General features: G+C 41.7%; 1 protein-coding gene across 8 annotated transcripts in view; it reads left to right on the plus strand.

Moving 5' to 3' along the window:
• Positions 1–14,393, plus strand: part of LRRC56 (leucine rich repeat containing 56) — a 188,669-nt gene extending 174,276 nt beyond the window's left edge. For all 8 annotated transcript variants that reach the window (XM_056527096.1, XM_056527098.1, XM_056527093.1 and 5 more), the window contains 4 exons: positions 1,901–2,031; positions 12,274–12,458; positions 13,029–13,347; positions 13,651–14,393. In XM_056527096.1, coding sequence (XP_056383071.1) covers positions 1,901–2,031; positions 12,274–12,458; positions 13,029–13,347; positions 13,651–13,825 — 810 coding nt within the window. In that variant the 3' untranslated portion in view covers positions 13,826–14,393. The remainder of the gene's footprint in view (positions 1–1,900; positions 2,032–12,273; positions 12,459–13,028; positions 13,348–13,650) is intronic.
• The last annotated feature ends 4,965 nt before the right edge of the window (positions 14,394–19,358 follow it).

Below are 19,358 nucleotides of genomic sequence, written 5' to 3' on the forward strand. Positions count from 1 at the left end.
GCATGTAAGCTGCTCACCTGGTGTAGTTGTGTAAGCAAATACACAACAATGGTGAGCACATAATATCGAGGTGTCCACAGCCCTCCGGCCCAAAGATAAGTTGAGGAGTGAAGCAGCTTCAAGGGAGACGCCGGCTCAGCATGGCGCTGGACACAGACCAACCAGGTAGGTGAAAGACAAGGTGTTTATCATATAGAAACCATAGTGTAATAAAGATTATTTTGACAGCCCCACAGTCATATGGGGATGTGCTGGATATATAGGTATATAATAAAGGCCAGGCTTGATGACACCACAGCTAAAAGGGAAGCAGAGAGAGATAAAGAAAACATCTCGCTTCACATCTTAACTGCCAAATGTAGCCACAAAGATGAATAATGGCTTACCCCAAATCAATGCATCCACAGGGGTATAGTCAGGCTAATGATATGTAGTGTAGATATGACCCGTTGTAAAGACCAACATTGCTACCTATGTGCAAATGTTGATTATAGTGGCAGGGCAGATCAAGCAGAAAAGTATAGCAATAGAGAAGAGCGTCAGCCGCTTACCTAGTAAGTTAATTATCTTTATATCATTGTACTGTATAGTACTATTATCTTTGTAAAATTGTTATCTTGAAAACAGCAATATCTTATAAATTACTGTGGCTTTCTCTTACTCCCTGATGAGCCCAATAACAAACGGCCGAAACGCGTTGGCATGAGGGCTGCCACTTTTACTTTTGTAAAATTATGAGTTTATGTTGTTCCTTATCCCCTATCCACACTTAGTAATAAGAGGTTTATATTGGTGAGGTAGGGACCCTTGTAGAGTAGGTATTCACCTGTACCCCTTTCCCTTGGCATCAAATGGTGCTGTTTTCTATTCTTTTTGTGTTTTCACATAAACATTGTATATTGTCTTATTTATCATTTAAGTAAAAGCTAAGTTTTTATTTATCTTGAGCCTAATTGGTTATTTTCTAGTAAATCGGACCTATTGATAAGTGCCAGAAGCCCCTGCAATCTTGAGAATGGGACTTCTGAACCTCCCATCTGAATGGAGCGGCAGTACACATACTTGATTGCCACTCCATTAACTGACTTTGGGAGTGTCAAACTGAGCACTGTATTTGGATCTCAGAGGCTGCACTCTAAGCAATTCTCCATGTGGATAGGGGATAAGTGTCCAGGATGGCAAAACTCCTTTAGGCTAAAAAGAAATGGCTCCATGCCTTTAACATACCCATCTGTAAATGAGCACTAATCATGGTAATTGGCGCTTGTTTAAAGAACCTTTACAAGGCTCGATCAGCTTTGTGGCCAGACAACACGAACGATCACTGGATTGTTCATGCAACCCTTTCCTTTAAGAAAAGATAAAAAAAATCTTCAGCATATCTTTTTCCATATTTTTTTTCCCATATTTTTGCACATATTCCATATTGATATTGATTTATTGCAGATCAACAGTGAAATCTGCCATGGATAAGCATCAGAAACCCCCATTGTGTGTGAACCTTCCCTGACTGTACAGGAGGTGAAAAGAAGTCAGTGAGAATAGTGAAAGGGCCCGTAAAAATGAATAAGGTTTCACACAGGCTAAATACGATGTGGATTTTCCTCAGCAGATTTGAAGAAAATTCACACCAAATTACAGTATCAGCAATGGGAATGAGATTTCTAGAAATCTTTTTTTTTTTTTACATATTGCGGAAGAATGAAGGGTCTTGGGGGAGGGTAAAAAGTCTGTATTTGTGTTCTTTCCCTTCATTTCTTAGCCTAGAAGCTTAAGAAGCAAATAGGTATAAGAACATTGGGTAGAACTCTGTCAAAACTGACACACAGTATGCCGGTTTGGATGGACACCAAAAATTTTACTTATGTTAATCATTTCCAGTAATCTTTATTTTTTTTAGGCAACACATGGCTCAAGTATACCACCTAAGGGATTCAAGCCAGAGGTCTCATCTGATTCTTTTATTGTCTCTAAGAAGGATCGGGATGATGTGTTTGCAGAACTGAAAGCCTGGAGAGAGCAGCATCATGGGTATGAGAACATACAATGCCAAGGATTATTACTGTCAAAGCTAAGACATTCCCCATTTTTATCAATTTGAGACAAAGAATCTAATTTGCTTATAGAAACCAAACCTTGCTCAGCTTTCATTTTACCAGACCCACTGGAAACAAAAGCTGAGCGGTGATTGGTTGCTATCGGCTTCCTAGATAGATTAATAGATCTGGGCCAATTACTGTCCTAAAAAAATGATCAGAGGTTGAAAATGAAATTATTTCATTGGTTTCAATTGAGTGTAACAGATTGGTAATAAAATAAACTAAATAAAAAAAATGTTAGCACAATAAATAGGTAGAATGCTACTTAATATTATAACAGGTGCACCACATAAGGCCAACTTTAGGTCCACAGCTAGAACGTTAAGGGAGGAGATTTACATTCACTGACAAATAAAATAATGCACCAAGGAGGAGTTGTTGGAATCGAATGAAGCTTCATATGTGTGAATGTAATTACAAGTTTATCTAAAAAGGGTGGTGCAAAACGTAACACAAATTTATCAACATGTAAAGACACACTGTCTATGCAAGTTCTATCTGTACATTACAAATGTTAAAAGTGATTTCCATTGGTGATACGGCACATGTCGAGGCGGTAGTCTAGTTCTATTCAGACGCGTGCCAGAATATCCTCAAGTATGCACTCCAATGTCTCATTCAGATCCTGTGACTTGGGGCCAGATACACTAAGGAGGAGATTTATCAAAACCTGTCCAGAGGAAAAGCTGTCCAGTTGCCCATAGCAACCAATCAGATCGCTTCTTTCATTTTTAACAAGACCTCTGCAAAATGAAAGAAGCGATCTGATTGGTTGCTATGGGCAACTGGTTAACTTTACCTTTGCACAGGTTTTGATAAATCTCCTCTTAAGTCCTTGAAGTAGTCCCACAGAAAGAAGTTTCCAGTGTGGCCGATCCACTTGTCTGATGGAAACAATGAGTTACCAATGCTCTGCTATCCTCCATGATCCTTGCATTGTTTTAATAAAGTCATCCTCCACCTTACCTGACGTGTCTGCTCCTGCTCAGCACCATTGAATCCCATCACACCTTGAAGTCTTATCCTGCCATTATCCTCCATGATCGGCAGATCTAACACCCTGCAAGCTCTTTCTGTGGGGCTACATCAAGGACTTAGTGTATCTGCTCTCCCAGCCACAGAATCTGAGTGACAACATATTACTAAAAACAGTGGAGTTGAGGATATGCTGGCAGCATCTGGACAGAACTGGACTAATGTCTCGACATCTTCCCTGTCACTAATGGATAAACTTGTCTTTTCATGTTAATAAATTTGTGTTATGTTCTCTTGGTTATGAACACAGAACCTTTAATTTTGCACCATCCCTTTTGGATCAGGATGCGATTACAATAATAGAGCAAAAGGAGAAGTTTATTGGGTAAAACTGTACAATTAAAAGGAGGCTCTAGTACCCTGTTCGGCTGCTCTAACATAGATACAAGTTGTACATGAAGATATACAGGTTTTGTATGGCATCTTGCAGCACATTTTCCCACAGATATCACATGTGGACCTGTAGATCCTAACAAAGATGGCTTGTCATAACTGCTTGATTGGCAATAAATCTGGCAACCGGGCATGTCAAGGAAGTGTAGCAATCTGGCAGAGACAATCGAGGTAAACCCTTACTGGTTAAGCATTATCCAGCCTAAAAATACATCTTGGAAGCCCTGCCATGATAGGCAGCACATGTGGCCTCAGATGAACACACCAGCAATTAGGCAGTGTATAACTCAAGGTCTCCCTTCTTGAACTCTATTTCTGTCGGATCCCAAATAGAACCAAAAGGCGACACTGTTCCAGTCCATTGCAGTCTAGGTTTCTCGTTCACGACACCACTGCAAACATAGCTGATGGTGGCTGGCCGTCAATGGCAGAGCACGTAAAAGGTGCTGTGGCACCACATTTCCTTCTTCTAAGGGATTGAAAATGGTGTGGACAGCGAAGGGTGTGTAATGAAGGTGCCAAGGAAATGGTTACCATAGAGCTTGCTATTAGAATGTAATGCCTGCAAGGGGCAAGAATAGACTCCCAGCAATATATGAAAAATAATAAGGGGGATAAATCAATTAGAATCCCTGGGGAGGTGCATGTAATACTTAACTTTTAATTTTACAAAGTTAAAATTGTCACCAAATTATATTAGTGCTCAAATGACCCAAACAAATAAATATAAATGTTCTGGTTGCGGTATGGATCTAACACCAGAAGCAATATCAAGCATACAGGGTGTCGCTCTCAACGCGTTTCTGCCACTAATGATATGGCGTCATCAGGAGAGACAAAAGACAAAGCTTGAGACACCTTAGAATTGTGGTACTAAAAGCACCCTATAAATAGATAAACAAACCAATGTGACTAAGAGATCACGGCAAAGACTGTCTGTATCAGGCCACCTGCAAAGAAAGCACAACAGAAAGGTACCAATGTCATTTATGTGCTCCAAGCATAATAAAGCACATGAGCAATTCATGCGGAGCATACACTCACTGTGCCGTGGATATTTTCCAGAAAACCTAAAAAGGAAAGCACATAGAGAAAAGCCCCTATCAGTAACTGTCCAGCTGGTACCTGTAAAGAAGAAACACTTCTCCGCAGTATGCGGCTACTTACAGTTCCAGTCTGCCGATATCCGTGATCCCAGGACGGTACGCTGTACCCGCAGTGGCGGGGAGCCTTGCGGTAAATGCCGGCTGCTAATGCGCTACCGTACCTGGGATCACGGCGTGTGACGTCTTATACGCTGGCCGAGCCACGCGTCACTTCCGCCGCGCCCCTGATTGACGTCATAGGGGCCGGCGATTATCGTGCAGCGCGCGGTCAGGTGACGGCCGCAATGAAAACAAAAGGATCATGTGATTACGGCTATGGTAAATACTCTTATATCCTGGTATATTCATAATGGCTAGATGTTTAAGGCAAGTTTAGGGGGAACTAACGGGATAGCGGTTAAGTATGTAACCTAAAATTATTCATAAATATATATATTTAAGAGGCAATACTTCGGAGATGCCTAGTACATATATATAGCAGGTGCATAGAAAAACCGGACCATAAGAGTGTATACATACATAATGGGAAGTCTAGGTACCCTAAATGACTGGGTACTATTGCCATAATTCATTGATGACTCCCATAATTATATTAATACAAACTGGTCGGAGGAAATTAAACTAGTATATATATAGAGTTTTGACAAGGCCAAAACACAAAGGCCATGGGTATATATACCCTAGATGCTCGGAAGAGGTTAGACTCCGCAGACGAGGACTAAAATTGAACCTTATATTGACTGAGGCTCAAATTAGTATAATATAAAATATAGAATATATAAAATAAAAATTATATATTATAAACTATATTATAAACTATAAACTAATGGGGTACCCCCCAAAAAGGGGACACTAAATAAGCTGCATGACAAGGGGATAGCGGGGGCCTAGGGAGCCTACCTTCCCCTGCGCTAGTTCTATGGCCCTAGTGCCTAGGCAGGGTAAACCGCCCTAATAAGGGCGGGCCTGCTCCCGATCCTCCTACTTGCCTAGTAGGTCCCTAGAAATTGGTGACACTGACTTTAGGCTTACTAAAGCCTCCACTAACTGCCTATAGTCACCAAGAATGGGGGGTACCCCAGGTAAATCTACAAAAAACTAGCATAATTGACCTGTTCATTCAGACCAGATGGAGTACAGGTGTCTAGTTTGTAAATCCACCTGCACTCCCTTTGTAGGAGTACACGGTCCAGATCCCCTCCTCTAGGTGATGGCCAAACTTTTTCTATACCCATGAATTTTAGATTATCTGTTCGGCCCTGGTTAGAGTCATTGATGTGCCTTGCAAGGGGCTTATCCCTCCGATGTCGGATGTCCCCCAGATGTTCAAGAATCCTGGTCTTGAATGCTCTCCTGGTCTTACCCACGTATTTTTTACCACATGGGCAGGTAGCTAGATAAATAACCGATATTGTAGAGCAGTTGATAAACTCTCTCAATCTGAACTGTTCTCCAGTGGATTCATTAACAAATAACTGAGACCTGCTGATGTTAATGCAGGCCTTACAGTGTCCACATGGAAAACCCCCCGATTGTCTAGGTCTTTGTTCTAACCAGGTGTTTCCCAATGACCTCGGTGGTAGATGGCTTTGTGTAAGTATGTCACCTAAGTTGCGACCTCTCCTAAAAGTCAGTAGGGGTACCTCTAGGATTTTGTCACGTATATCAGGGTCCATTCTGAGTATATCCCAATGTCTATTAAGGATCTCACGCATTTTGGTGGACCCTTGATCAAATGTCGCTATTACTCTCGTAATCCCCCCTAACTGATCTTCCCTCGGTCGGGGTATAAGTAATGATTCCCTGGGTGTAACAAGTGCATGTTGGTATGCTGCTGAGAGAACGTGTGAGGGATAGCCTCTATTTTTGAACCGTGTACGAAGTTTACCAGCCTCCTCCACGAAATCACACCTCTCCGAGCAATTCCTCCTGAGGCGGAGATATTGTCCACGCGGGATACCCCGTTTAAGGGGTCCCGGGTGGCAGCTCTCCCACCTCAGGAGGCTATTGGTGGCAGTGGCTCTTCTATGCACGGTGGTCCGCAAGGTACCACTATCTTGTTTGTAAATCATAATATCCAAGAAAGCTAGGCATTTCTCCTGTATCTCAAAAGTGAAGAAAAGCCCTAGCCCATTGTTATTTAGGGATTTGATAAAGTCCTGAAAGGCCTGGGCTGTACCCTGCCACATAATAAGGACATCATCTATGAATCTAGCCCATACCAGGGCGGATTCACTAAAGTGTTCCCTTGTATCTGCAAATACTACGGTGGCCTCCCACCAGCCCAGGGTCAGGTTTGCGTATGTGGGGGCGCATGGGCTCCCCATCGCCGTTCCCCTGAGCTGGTGGAAATAGGTACCGTTGAAAAGGAAGTAATTGTGCGTCAATACGAACCGCATCAGTTTAAGCACTAGTTCATTGTGGGCCTGCATATTGATGTCCCTAAAAGACAAATAATATGCTATAGCTGATAGGCCCACCTCATGTGGAATCGCTGAATACAGAGACTCAACATCAATGCTGGTCAATAGCGTGTTTCTGTCTACAACAATTCCCTCCAATCGTTTAAGTAGGTCCGTAGTATCTTGTATATATGATGGTAATGCCATGACAAAGTGCCTTAGCACCTTGTCGATATAGATTCCTATATTTTGTCCCAGACCTCCTATGCCTGCCACGATGGGACGCCCTTTAAGAGGTGTGGTTCCCTTGTGGACTTTGGGCAAGGCGTAGAAGGTCGGGACAATAGGATTCTGTGGTATCAAAAACTCACACTCCTGATCACTTAGCAGGCGATCAGTTTTGGCCAGGGCTACAATCTCCAATAATTCTTTTTTATACCTATTAGTGGGGTCACCACTCAATATCTCATAAGTGGACCTGTCATCCAATAGTTTTTTACACATGAGAATATATTTGTGACGATCCATGACTACAATGTTTCCCCCTTTGTCAGCAGACTTGATAACTAAGTTATCTTTACGCCGTAGTTGTTTAATGGCAGCATGTTCCAAGTTGGAAAGATTCTTCCTGTTTGCCGACAAGGGGGGAAAAGACAAGGCTTTAATATCACGGGATACCAGTTCAAGGAAGACATCCAAGCAATTTGTTTCACTCACAGGTGGAAAGGTTTTATTTCTGTTTTTACAGTTGGTAAATGGACCCTCATATCGTGGTCTCTCGCCTTCTTCCAACAGAGATGCTAAATTTCTTACCATCGGGAGTTCATTTACCCCTATGCCTAGTTCTAGACATTCTCTTTTGTCGCGTAGTACATGATATTTGTGCCATTTTAGCTTACGGATGAAGAGGTGAAGATCCTTAGTCCAAATGAAGGGGTCAAAACTAGTGGTTGGTACATATGAGAGCCCCCGGGCTAGGACCCTCACCTGTGCATCCGTAAGTCTCTCACTAGACAGATTAATCACCTGCAAGTCACCTGTGTCATTAGGGGTCATTGGCGATTCTCTTTGGTTCTGAGTGGGTAAGGATCCCTGTTGTCCCGATTGGTATCCCCAGAAAAAGGAGCCATATGTGAGGCAGAGGATGATTCTCCAGACCATTCTGTGTTCTTGTATTGGTTCCTCCCTGTGCCCGTTTTTCCTCTAGTAGGGCCTCTACCCCGGCGATTTCTGGGGTTACCCTTACCACGTTTGCCTGACTGAGTGTAGGTCCTATCTGTATCACCTTGATCAGTATCTGAGGATGACACCTCGGTTTCAGTGTCCCTTGTTGTTACAGATTTAGTTAGAACACTATAGGCACGGTTTTCCCTAAACTCTTGAAGATCACGAATAAATTGCGCGTGTTTGCGCTCCTTTAGCTGATACTGGAATCGTTCTATAGTGTTTTTAGCTTGTGTCTCTTTAGTCTGAAAGTCAGGGTCCTCCTTGAACTTGAGGACTATGTCCTTTTGTTCCTTCAATTTGCTCTCGGCTATTGTTAGGTTAGCTTTCTCTTCCTCGAGCAAAATCTGGATAAACTTTAGAGACGTATTCGTCGCTTCAGTCTCCCACTTTTTTAGGACCGCTGGAGTCCTCAGCCTACTTGCTGGGAGAACTGGGATTCGGAGGCCCCTAGGCACAATTTGATGTTTTAAATAACTCTCGAATCCCTGGATTTCCCAGAAAGAGACTGCGTATTGTTTGTAGCAGGTGATCAGATCACGGAGTGCAATTTTTAAAGAAGGAGTGAATTTAGTTTGTGTGAAAACTCGTTCCGAGAAAACCTCCCTAGCTTCACATAACCATTCAGCCAAATTCGGTGTACCAGATACAAAGCTAGCCATCACTGAAAATTACAAATACCATAGAGCTTGCTATTAGAATGTAATGCCTGCAAGGGGCAAGAATAGACTCCCAGCAATATATGAAAAATAATAAGGGGGATAAATCAATTAGAATCCCTGGGGAGGTGCATGTAATACTTAACTTTTAATTTTACAAAGTTAAAATCGTCACCAAATTATATTAGTGCTCAAATGACCCAAACAAATAAATATAAATGTTCTGGTTGCGGTATGGATCTAACACCAGAAGCAATATCAAGCATACAGGGTGTCGCTCTCAACGCGTTTCTGCCACTAATGATATGGCGTCATCAGGAGAGACAAAAGACAAAGCTTGAGACACCTTAGAATTGTGGTACTAAAAGCACCCTATAAATAGATAAACAAACCAATGTGACTAAGAGATCACGGCAAAGACTGTCTGTATCAGGCCACCTGCAAAGAAAGCACAACAGAAAGGTACCAATGTCATTTATGTGCTCGAAGCATAATAAAGCACATGAGCAATTCATGCGGAGCATACACTCACTGTGCCGTGGATATTTTCCAGAAAACCTAAAAAGGAAAGCACATAGAGAAAAGCCCCTATCAGTAACTGTTCAGCTGGTACCTGTAAAGAAGAAACACTTCTCCGCAGTATGCGGCTACTTACAGTTCCAGTCTGCCGATATCCGTGATCCCAGGACGGTACGCTGTACCCGCAGTGGCGGGGAGCCTTGCGGTAAATGCCGGCTGCTAATGCGCTACCGTACCTGGGATCACGGCGTGTGACGTCTTATACGCTGGCCGAGCCACGCGTCACTTCCGCCGCGCCCCTGATTGACGTCATAGGGGCCGGCGATTATCGTGCAGCGCGCGGTCAGGTGACGGCCGCAATGAAAACAAAAGGATCATGTGATTACGGCTATGGTAAATACTCTTATATCCTGGTATATTCATAATGTCATTGAAACAGCTAAAAAAGGAAATGTTCAACACAATGTAGGATGCTCTTAAGGGAACTCTATGTATTATACAGACCTTGAAAAATACATAAAGAATAGGTAAACAGGGAAAAGCAGGAAATACGTTTCAGGCATTCTCTACGCCCTTAGTTGTACTAACCAAATGTGAAAACTGCCAGCATTTTATAGGAACCCTCCTCATAGGTGACTTATCATGGAGTATGAATATTTAACCACACATGATGTGCTCAACTCCCACCTAGGTAATTCTATACCTCTCACAGCCAGCAGAGAACCCAATGCTGGCTGCACTTACATATAATAAAAGTATAGCTACACATCGGAAATTTATTTCTGTGCATTTGAATAAAACAAATGCATAACATGTTACACCATACATATAATCCATATTTTCAATGTATCAAAAATATAAACACAGTAGCTCATATTTTCAAAATGGCTATTTCACAATACACTAAATATAGAAATGTACATGGAGAAAAGTCATGGCTGTAAATGTTGGCACCCCTCAAATTTTCGAGAAAATGAAATATTTCTCACAGAAAAGGATTACAGTAACACAGGTTTTGTTATATACATGTTTATTCCCTTGGTGTGTATTGGAACTAAACCAAAAAAGGAGGAAAAAAAGCAAATTGTACATAATGTCACACCAAACTTGAAAAATGGGCTGGACAAAATTATTGGCACCGTTTCAAAATTGTGGAAAAATAAGATTGTTTCAAGCACCTGGTGCAAGTAACAGGTGTGAGAAATATAAAAATCACACCTGAAAGCAGCTAAAAAGGAGAGATGTTCACTTAGTCTTTGCATTGTGTGTCTGTGTGTGCCACAATAAGCATGGACAACTGAAAGAGAACTGTCTGAGGACTTGAGAACCAAAATAGTGGAAAAATATCAACAATCTCAAGGTTACAAGTCCATCTCCAGAGATCTAGATTTGCCTTTGTCCACAGTGCGCAACATTATCAAGAAGTTTGCAACCCATGACACTGTAGCTAATCTCCCTGGGCGTGGACGCAAGAGAAAAATTGATGAAGGTGTCAGCGCAGGATAGTCCGGATGGTGGATAAGCAGCCCCAAACAAGTTCAAAAGATATTCAAGCTGTCCTGCAGGCTCAGGGAGCATCAGTGTCATCGCGAACTATATGTAGACATTTAAATGAAACGTTATGGCAGGAGACCCAGGAGGACCCCACTGCTGACACAGAGACCAAGACTACATTTTGCCAAAATGAACTTGAGTAAGCCAAAATCCTTCTGGGAAAATGACTTGTGGACAGATGAGACCAAGATAGAGCTTTTTGGTAAAGCACATCATTCTAATGAGGCCTACAAAGAAAGGAACACAGTACCTACAGTGACATATGGTGGAGGTTCAATGATGTTTCGGGGTTGTTTTGCTGCCTCTGGCACTGGGTGCCTTTTAAAGTGTGCAAGGCATCATGAAATCTGAGGATTACCAACGGATTTTGGGTCGCACTGTACAGCCCAGTGTCAAAAAGCTGGGTTTGCATCCAAGATCTTGGGTCTTCCAGCAGGACAATGACCCCAAACATACATCAAAAAGCACCTAGAAATGGATGGCAACAAAGCGCAGAAGAGTCCTGTGGAAAGATCTAAAAATTGCTGTTGTGAAAAGGCTAAGACTTGGAGGCAAAGACTTTTGCAAAGGAAGAGTGGTCCAACATTCCAGCAGAGAGGTGTAAGAAGCTTATTGATGTTTATAGGAAGCGACTGATTTCAGTTATTTTTTCCAAAGGTTATGCAATCAAATATTAAGTTAAGGGTGCCAATAATTTTGTCCAGACCATTTTTGCACTTCAAACAATGTGTTACTGCAACCCTTTTCTGTGAAAAATACTTAATTTTCTAGAAAAATTTCAGGGATGCAAACATTTATGGCCATGACTGGATTACACCAACAATGGATGTGCATTACCTAGAAGACATAAATTGCAAAATTATACTATAATATAATTTAAAAAAAGCTTGCAAAACATAAATGTTGTGGCAGTGAAGAGGTCCCCAGTGGACAGTCAATGATCTTTAACCAAGAGGTACACTACCCAAAAATAGCCACTGAAAGCCTTTTATGCCCCCACTGTTATGCCCTCTTGTAGTTAGAGCCAGTGTCAAATCAGACCACACCTGTAATCATTTACATATCTGTCTGAGACCTAATTGCATGGTGAGTTTTGCTGCAATCCAAAATTTCTATCCAGGTGCATAATTTAAAATGTGACTTTTTTGCATGAATTACTAGTTTTTACTAAAGATAACTACATGAAAACACTAAATCAAAATGTAAAGTGTGAACTAAGCCGATCTATGATGACCTTCTAGAGCAATACTAAGTGACAATGGCTTTTATTTGATGTCATTAGGGTGCTGCAAAGGATAAAGAGTGATCGGTCCCCACAGATTCTCACCATAACACACAGTGATGAAGAGGATAGAGAGAGCTTCTCTTCCAGCAGTGAGGATGAAGATCTGGAGGACATTTTGGACTCTGGGTGTCTTGTTAGAGTATCTCCTGAAAATGCAGTTCACTCTCCTAGATCACCTACAGGTGAGGGTGACTTCAACTTGGTTAAGAGATGTATACCTGAATTATCTTAAGGCTACATAGTCACTATGGCTGTGACACAGGTCTTGCATCAAAAAAATTTCAGCATATGACGCAAGATGGATTTCTTTCTGGTCATGGCATTTTTCACCACCACATTAACTTTTATTAACTGTGATGCAGAAATAGCTTAAGAGTACATGAACACAAGCATATTACAACTCCGTGCATGAGCCATGTATGTAGAACAAGATACAGGCTCAAATCCTGACCTTTAAGATCAGGAATGTCTTCCCCCCCCAAAAAAGGCTTTCCTGATCTCACAACATAACATCTGCTTCTGTCCATGGCTCTAAATATATAATGATATCTTAACTAGGGATCGACCGATTATCGGTTTGGCCGATATTATCGGCCGATAATCACGATTTTGGGCATTATCGGTATCGGCAATTACCTTGCCGATAAGCCGATAATGCCCCGCCCCCACCGCGAACGTTTGTGGTTTGTTTAATAAAATAATTTTATTTATATTTTTTATGCATTTTTTAAATTCCTATTTCTGTTAACTAGTGGTCCCACTGAATATTGGAGAGCTGACATTACTCGATTCTCTACGGCAGCCATCTCCACCTATGACTCCTTGCCCGCCAGGTTCACTTGGTGTGAATTCCAGATCCAACAAGGCTGCAGACATTCGAGCCAGACGTTTACATAAAGTTTTCGACCCAAGCAACATCACATCAATAAGAGCAATGACAACAAATGCATGCATGGGGGATGAGGCCATTTTGCCAACAGATATTGATGACAACATTATTGAGACTCTGATCCAACCAAATAATACATCAATAAGTGAGCTAAATAGACCAAGACAACATAGCAACTCCAGGTGAGCGTTTTGGGGCTTATATGACTACTATGACAACTCAGTCCTATACTATATTAAGATGAAGTATTGTGTTGTAAAGTGTACCTCCATCTCTCCAGAATTTGTTATGTTATAGAAAGTAGGTCTGTCAATATATGCAGAATATTGATGGTTTTCTGTTAGAATAAGCTATAATAAATGCTTTGCCCATTGTTATTGAGGGCCGTATAGAACATTCACTGTCAGAAATACACTACAGGCATAACAAATAACTATTTTTCAAAGGGGAATTTTTTACTAACCTCTTTATTTTCTCCTGTCTAGACCAACAGTATCCAGATTAATTTCCTCCCATCAGCCTGTTATCCGCTCCGCCATGAAAACTCCAGAGAGACCCTCAGCCCGACACTTCATTCGTCCTGTTTCAGCCACAGGCATTCTGCAAAGGCTGCCCAATCGACCAACCCTTCTAACAGCCAGCAAAACTTCAAGGACATAGCAAGAAGAATGTATGAATTATAATAAAAGCTAACAATCTAAAAAGGTCACCAAAGAAGCGTCCATGTTATATTGGACAAGTAATTGTTCTGCAGTGGACTGTTTTGCACTAGTTTAGTGGCCCTATGTTGTAGAAGCAATCTGTAAAGATGCTCCGAACATGTAAAAGCGAGCCAAGTTGGCTGATTTTTGCTATTACATATGACAATCATTTAAATTATTTTTGATGGCAGATGGCAAAATACTGTCTGCCAAAAACATGTCAAGTTGGATTTTTTGACAAAATCATACACTTGTGGCTAAAAATAAGTACTGTATATGGCATGATCATCTGGATTCAGCCTATTATTTGCCACTTACCACATCATACTGTTTTCTGTTTTCACTGTTCCCTGATGGTCAGGTTTAGTCTGGCATGTTGCTGGAAAAGTAGCTAATAAAAATAATCCCATGGGCTACTCATCTTTCCCATCCTTATCTCATGTGTATGGCAACCTCAGATTTTCTAATATTTTTGTTTACATTTTAAGATTTGTACGAGAAAATATTTTATTAAATATTTAAATTGATTGGAAAGTTTATTGATGTATTTGCTGCTAAGAGCAGCAGACACTGTTGGATGTTAGGGTATAAAAGCAAATTGTACCTTTCCTGGAGCTGATGGTTTTTGCCAAATTTAGAAAGCCAAGTGTCAAGGAGGAGGATCTGAACAGATCAGCACCTCCTTAATCACACTTGGTTGAGAAATAAAAAGATTTTATAAGTTTGGCACAAACCATGAGTTCCAAACCAAGCCCAGTTTGACCTTAAGGACCAGTTGAATTTTATTTTTGCATTTTAGTTGTTACGCCGAGCGCTCCGGGTCCCTGCTCCTCCCCGGAGCGCTCGCGGCGTTTCTCTCTCTGCATCGCCCCGGTCAGACCCGCTGACCGGGAGCGCTGCACTGACACTGCCGGCGGGGATGTGATTCGCATAGCGGGACGCGCCCGTTCGCGAATCGCATCCCAAGTCACTCACCTGTCCCGGCCCCCGGCTGTCATGTCCTGGCGCGCGCGGCTCCGCTCCTTAGGGGGCACGTGCGCCAGCTCTCTAAGATTTAAAGGGCCAGTGCACCAATGATTGGTGCCTGGCCCAATCAGCCTAATTAGCTTCCACCTGCTCCCTGGCTATATTACCTCATTTCCCCTGCACTTCCCTGCCGGATCTTGTTGCCTTGTGCCAGTGAAAGCGTTTAGTGTTGTCCAAAGCCTGTGTTCCAGACCTTCTGCTATTCCATTTGACTACGAACCTTGCCGCCTGCCCCGACCTTCTGCTACGTCTGACCTTGCCTCTGCCTAGTCCTTCTGTCCCACGCCTTCTCAGCAGTCAGCGAGGTTGAGCCGTTGCCGGTGGATACGACCTGGTTGCTACCGCCGCAGCAAGACCATCCCGCTTTGCGGCGGGCTCTGGTGAATACCAGTAGCATCTTAGAACCGGTCCACCGACACGGTCCACGCCAATCCCTCGCTGACACAGAGGATCCACATCCAGCTAGCCGAATCGTGACATTAGTTTTTTCCTCCTCGCCTTCTCAAAAGATCATAACTCTTATATTCATAACTTTTATATTTTTATCCACAGACGAGTATGAGGGCTTGTTTTTTGTGTGACCAGTTGTCCTGCATAATGACATCACTAATTTTACCATAAAATGTATGGCGCAAGCAAAAAAATACTATTTGTGTGGGGCAATTAAAAAGAAAACCGCAATTTTCCTAATTTTGGAAGCTTTCGTTTTCACGCCGTACAATTTACAGTAAAAATTACATGTTCTCTTTATTCTGCGAGTCGATTCGATTAAATTGATACCCATAATTACATACTTTTCTATTATTGTACCGCTTTAAAAAAATCACAAACTTTTTAACCAAATTAGTACATTTAAAATCCCTCTATTTTGACGACCTATAACTTTTTCAATTTTCTGTCTAAGCGGTGGTGTGAGGGCTAATTTTTTGCGCCATGAGCTGTACTTTTTATTGATACCACATTTGTGTATGAAAAATGTTAATACATTTTTTATAATTTTTTTGGGAATAAAATGTGACTAGCAGCAATTTTGCACCACCGTTCACCATACGGGATCATCAAAATTATATTTTAATAGTTCAGACATTTATGCATACAACTATTTTTCTTTTTTTACACTTTTTGGGGGTAAAATGGGAAAAAGGGCTAATTTACATTTTTATTGGAGGAGGGGATTTTTTTTATTTTTTTTTTTACTTCTATTTTTACACTTTTTATGTCCCCCCCCCCCCCATAGGGGACTATATATAGCAATCACTTGATTGTTAATAATGTTCAGTGCTATGCATAGGGCATAGCACTGATTAGTATTATCGGCAATCTACTGCTCTGGTCAGGCAGATCAGTGCAGACGACGCCGGGAAGGCGGCGGAGGCAGGTGAGGGAACCTCTGTCCACCATGTTAGCTCATCTGATCCCCACGGCCGTGCCGCAGGCGATCAGATCAGCCAAAACTGTGGCCGACACTGCCGCAGATGCCGTGATCAATACAGATCCGATGCCATGATCAATACGCGATCGCGGATGTCGGCCATTACCATCGGGTTCCCGGCTGCTATCAGCAGCCGGGACCTGCAGTACATGACCCGAGCACTGTTCTAACCCCCCCCATCATGATAAACCATGACCTACCTTTATTTTTTAATATTTTTTTAGTTCTCTACCTTGATATTGTGCTCTATATTCTGCTCAGTCTCAGTCAGCTTCCTAAACTAGGAAGGGGCCTTCAGATGATGTCATGCCTGCAGGGGAGAACTTCTGCCCTCTCTCTGCTATGCTCTGCTCTGAGTATACAGCCTAGAGCAGTTTAGTGTGTGATGAGCTGTGATTGGCTGAGATCAGCTCTGAACTCTACAGTCTCCTGAGCTCTACCCAGCAGCTGCAAAAGGGAGCAGGAAAAAAAGCCATTTTGTAACTTTTGGGGGCTTCCGTTTGTACACAGTGCACTTTACGGTAAAAATTACAACTTATGTATATTCTGTAGGGTGGGTCCATACCATTGCAAGGATACACAATTTATATAGGTTTTATTTTATTTTACTACTCAAAATTATAACTACATGCCCAAAATAAGTATGATTAAAATTGTAATCTTCTAACCCTTATAACTTTTTTTTATAATGCTGGGCATTGATCAGTGTTATTGGTGCTCTGTGTTAGCATTGATCAGTGTTATCGGTGCTCTGCTGCTCCAGCCTGCAGAGCCTGGCTGCAGCATCAGAGCACTGATTGAACGGTGAGGAGGCAGGTGAGGGCCCTCCCGCCTTGCACTCAGCTGATTGGGACCCACGATTTAGCCGCAGATGTTCCAATCAGCTTCCCAAGCTAAACGGCACCGATAGATACTGCATTTAGATGCTGGGATCAACTTTGATTGCGGTGTCCAAAGGGTTAATGCCAGGCATCGGCCCAATCGACGTTGTCCGGCATTACCCTTGGCTTCTGGCTGCTGATAGCAATCGGGACCCACGGGGTATGAAGCGCACTCAGCTAGTAAGCGGGACCAGAGCGTACCTGTCAGATGACCCCAAAATAAATTGTTATATGTTGCTCAGTATCTCATCCTGATCATGTACATATCATTTTTATGTGTCTATGACCTATATTTCTCTCGGAATTAACTTTATTTCTGAATTATCTTAATGTTGTTGACCAGAAGCAGAGGGTGGGTACCTTTCTTCTCCTCAGGTGATAACCACTCACTCTCCTCAGTCACTGGTCTCAGGAGTGAGCATCTGTAACCATTTCCTTTCTGGTTTTATGCTATACACACACACTGTGTGCTTACAACATTTCCAAAACTACAGCCCCCAGCATGCCCACACGCCCTTTGAGTTGTAGTTTTGTAGTCCCCCTGTATTAGACACACACACACACACACTGACTTCATTTAGTCATACTCATGCACATTACCTATACAACACAGATTTACACACATACATATATACATGCAGCAACATTTTTTTTTAACTTTTTAACCCGTTGGGGACTGAGCCCATTTTGACCCTAAGGACCAATTTTTTTTTATTTTTTATTTAATAAAAAAAATAAGCATTGTTTGCACATCTGGCCACTGTGACTTTAAGCATTAATAACTCTGGGATCCTTGTACTTATGAATTTGATTCTGTGACAGTTTTTTTGGGACATATTCTACTTTATGTTAGTGGTAAATTTCTTTCGATACTTGCATCATTTCTTGGTGAAAAATTCCAAAATTTCATGAAAATTTTTTAATTTTGCATTTTTATAACTTTGACACTCTCTGCTTGTAAGGAAAATAGACATACCAAATAAATTATATATTGATTCACATATACAATATGTCTACTTTATATTTACATTATAAAGTTGACATGTTTTTACTTTTTGAAGACATCAGAGGGCTTCAAAGTTCAGCAGCAATTTTTCAAGTAAATTTCAAAAGCTGGATTTTTTTAGGTGCCAGTTCAGTTTTTAAGTGAATTTGAGGGTCTTTATGTTTAGAAATACCCCATTATGGACCACATTATGAAAACTGCACCCCTCAATGTATTCAAAAGTACATTCAGAAAGTTTGTTAACCCTTTAGGTGTTTCCCAGGAATAGCAGCAAAGTGGAGGCAAAAATTCAAAATCTTCATTTTTCACACGTTCTTGTAGACCCATATTTTTTATTTTTACAAGGGGTAAATGGAGAAAAAGCCCCCCTAAATTTGTAACCCAATTCCTCTCTAGTAAGGAAATAACTCATATGTGGATGTAAAGTGATCTGTGGGTGGACTAGAAGGCTCAGAAGGGAAGGAGCGACAGTGGGATTTTGGAGAGCGAATTTTGCTGAAATGGTTTTTGCGGGGCATGTCATATTTAGGAAGCTCCTATGGTGCCAAAACAGCGAAAAACACCCCACATGGTATACTATTTGGGAAACTACACCCCTCAAGGAACGTAACAAGTGGTACACTGAGCCTTAACACCCCACAGGTGTTTGATGAATTTTCAATTAAGTTGGACGTGAAAATGAAAAATCTTTTTTTTTTTTCACTAAAATGCTTATGTTACCCCAAATTTTTCATTTTCACAAGGGATAACAGGTGAAAATATCAACCCAGATTTGAAACCCCATTTCTTTCGAGTAAGCAAATATCTCATATTTGGATGTAAAGTGATCTGCGGATGCACTATAATGCTCAGAAGGGAAGGACTGACAATAGGCTTTTGGAAAGCGAATTTTGCTGAAATGGTTTTTGGGGGTCATGTCACATTTAGGAAGCCCCCATGGTGCCAGAACAGCAAAAACACCCCACATGGCACACTATTTTGGAAACTACACCCCTCAAGGAACATAACAAGGGGTGCAGTGAGCATTTACCCCCCACTAGCGTTTGACATACGTTGTAACAGTGGGCTGTGCAAAAGAAAAATTTTATTTTTCATTTTCACGGACCACTGTTCCAAAAATCTGTCAGTCACCTGTGGAGCGAAAATG

Source organism: Hyla sarda, chromosome 6 (assembly GCF_029499605.1).
Source record: "Hyla sarda isolate aHylSar1 chromosome 6, aHylSar1.hap1, whole genome shotgun sequence".
Lineage (NCBI taxonomy): Eukaryota > Metazoa > Chordata > Amphibia > Anura > Hylidae > Hyla > Hyla sarda.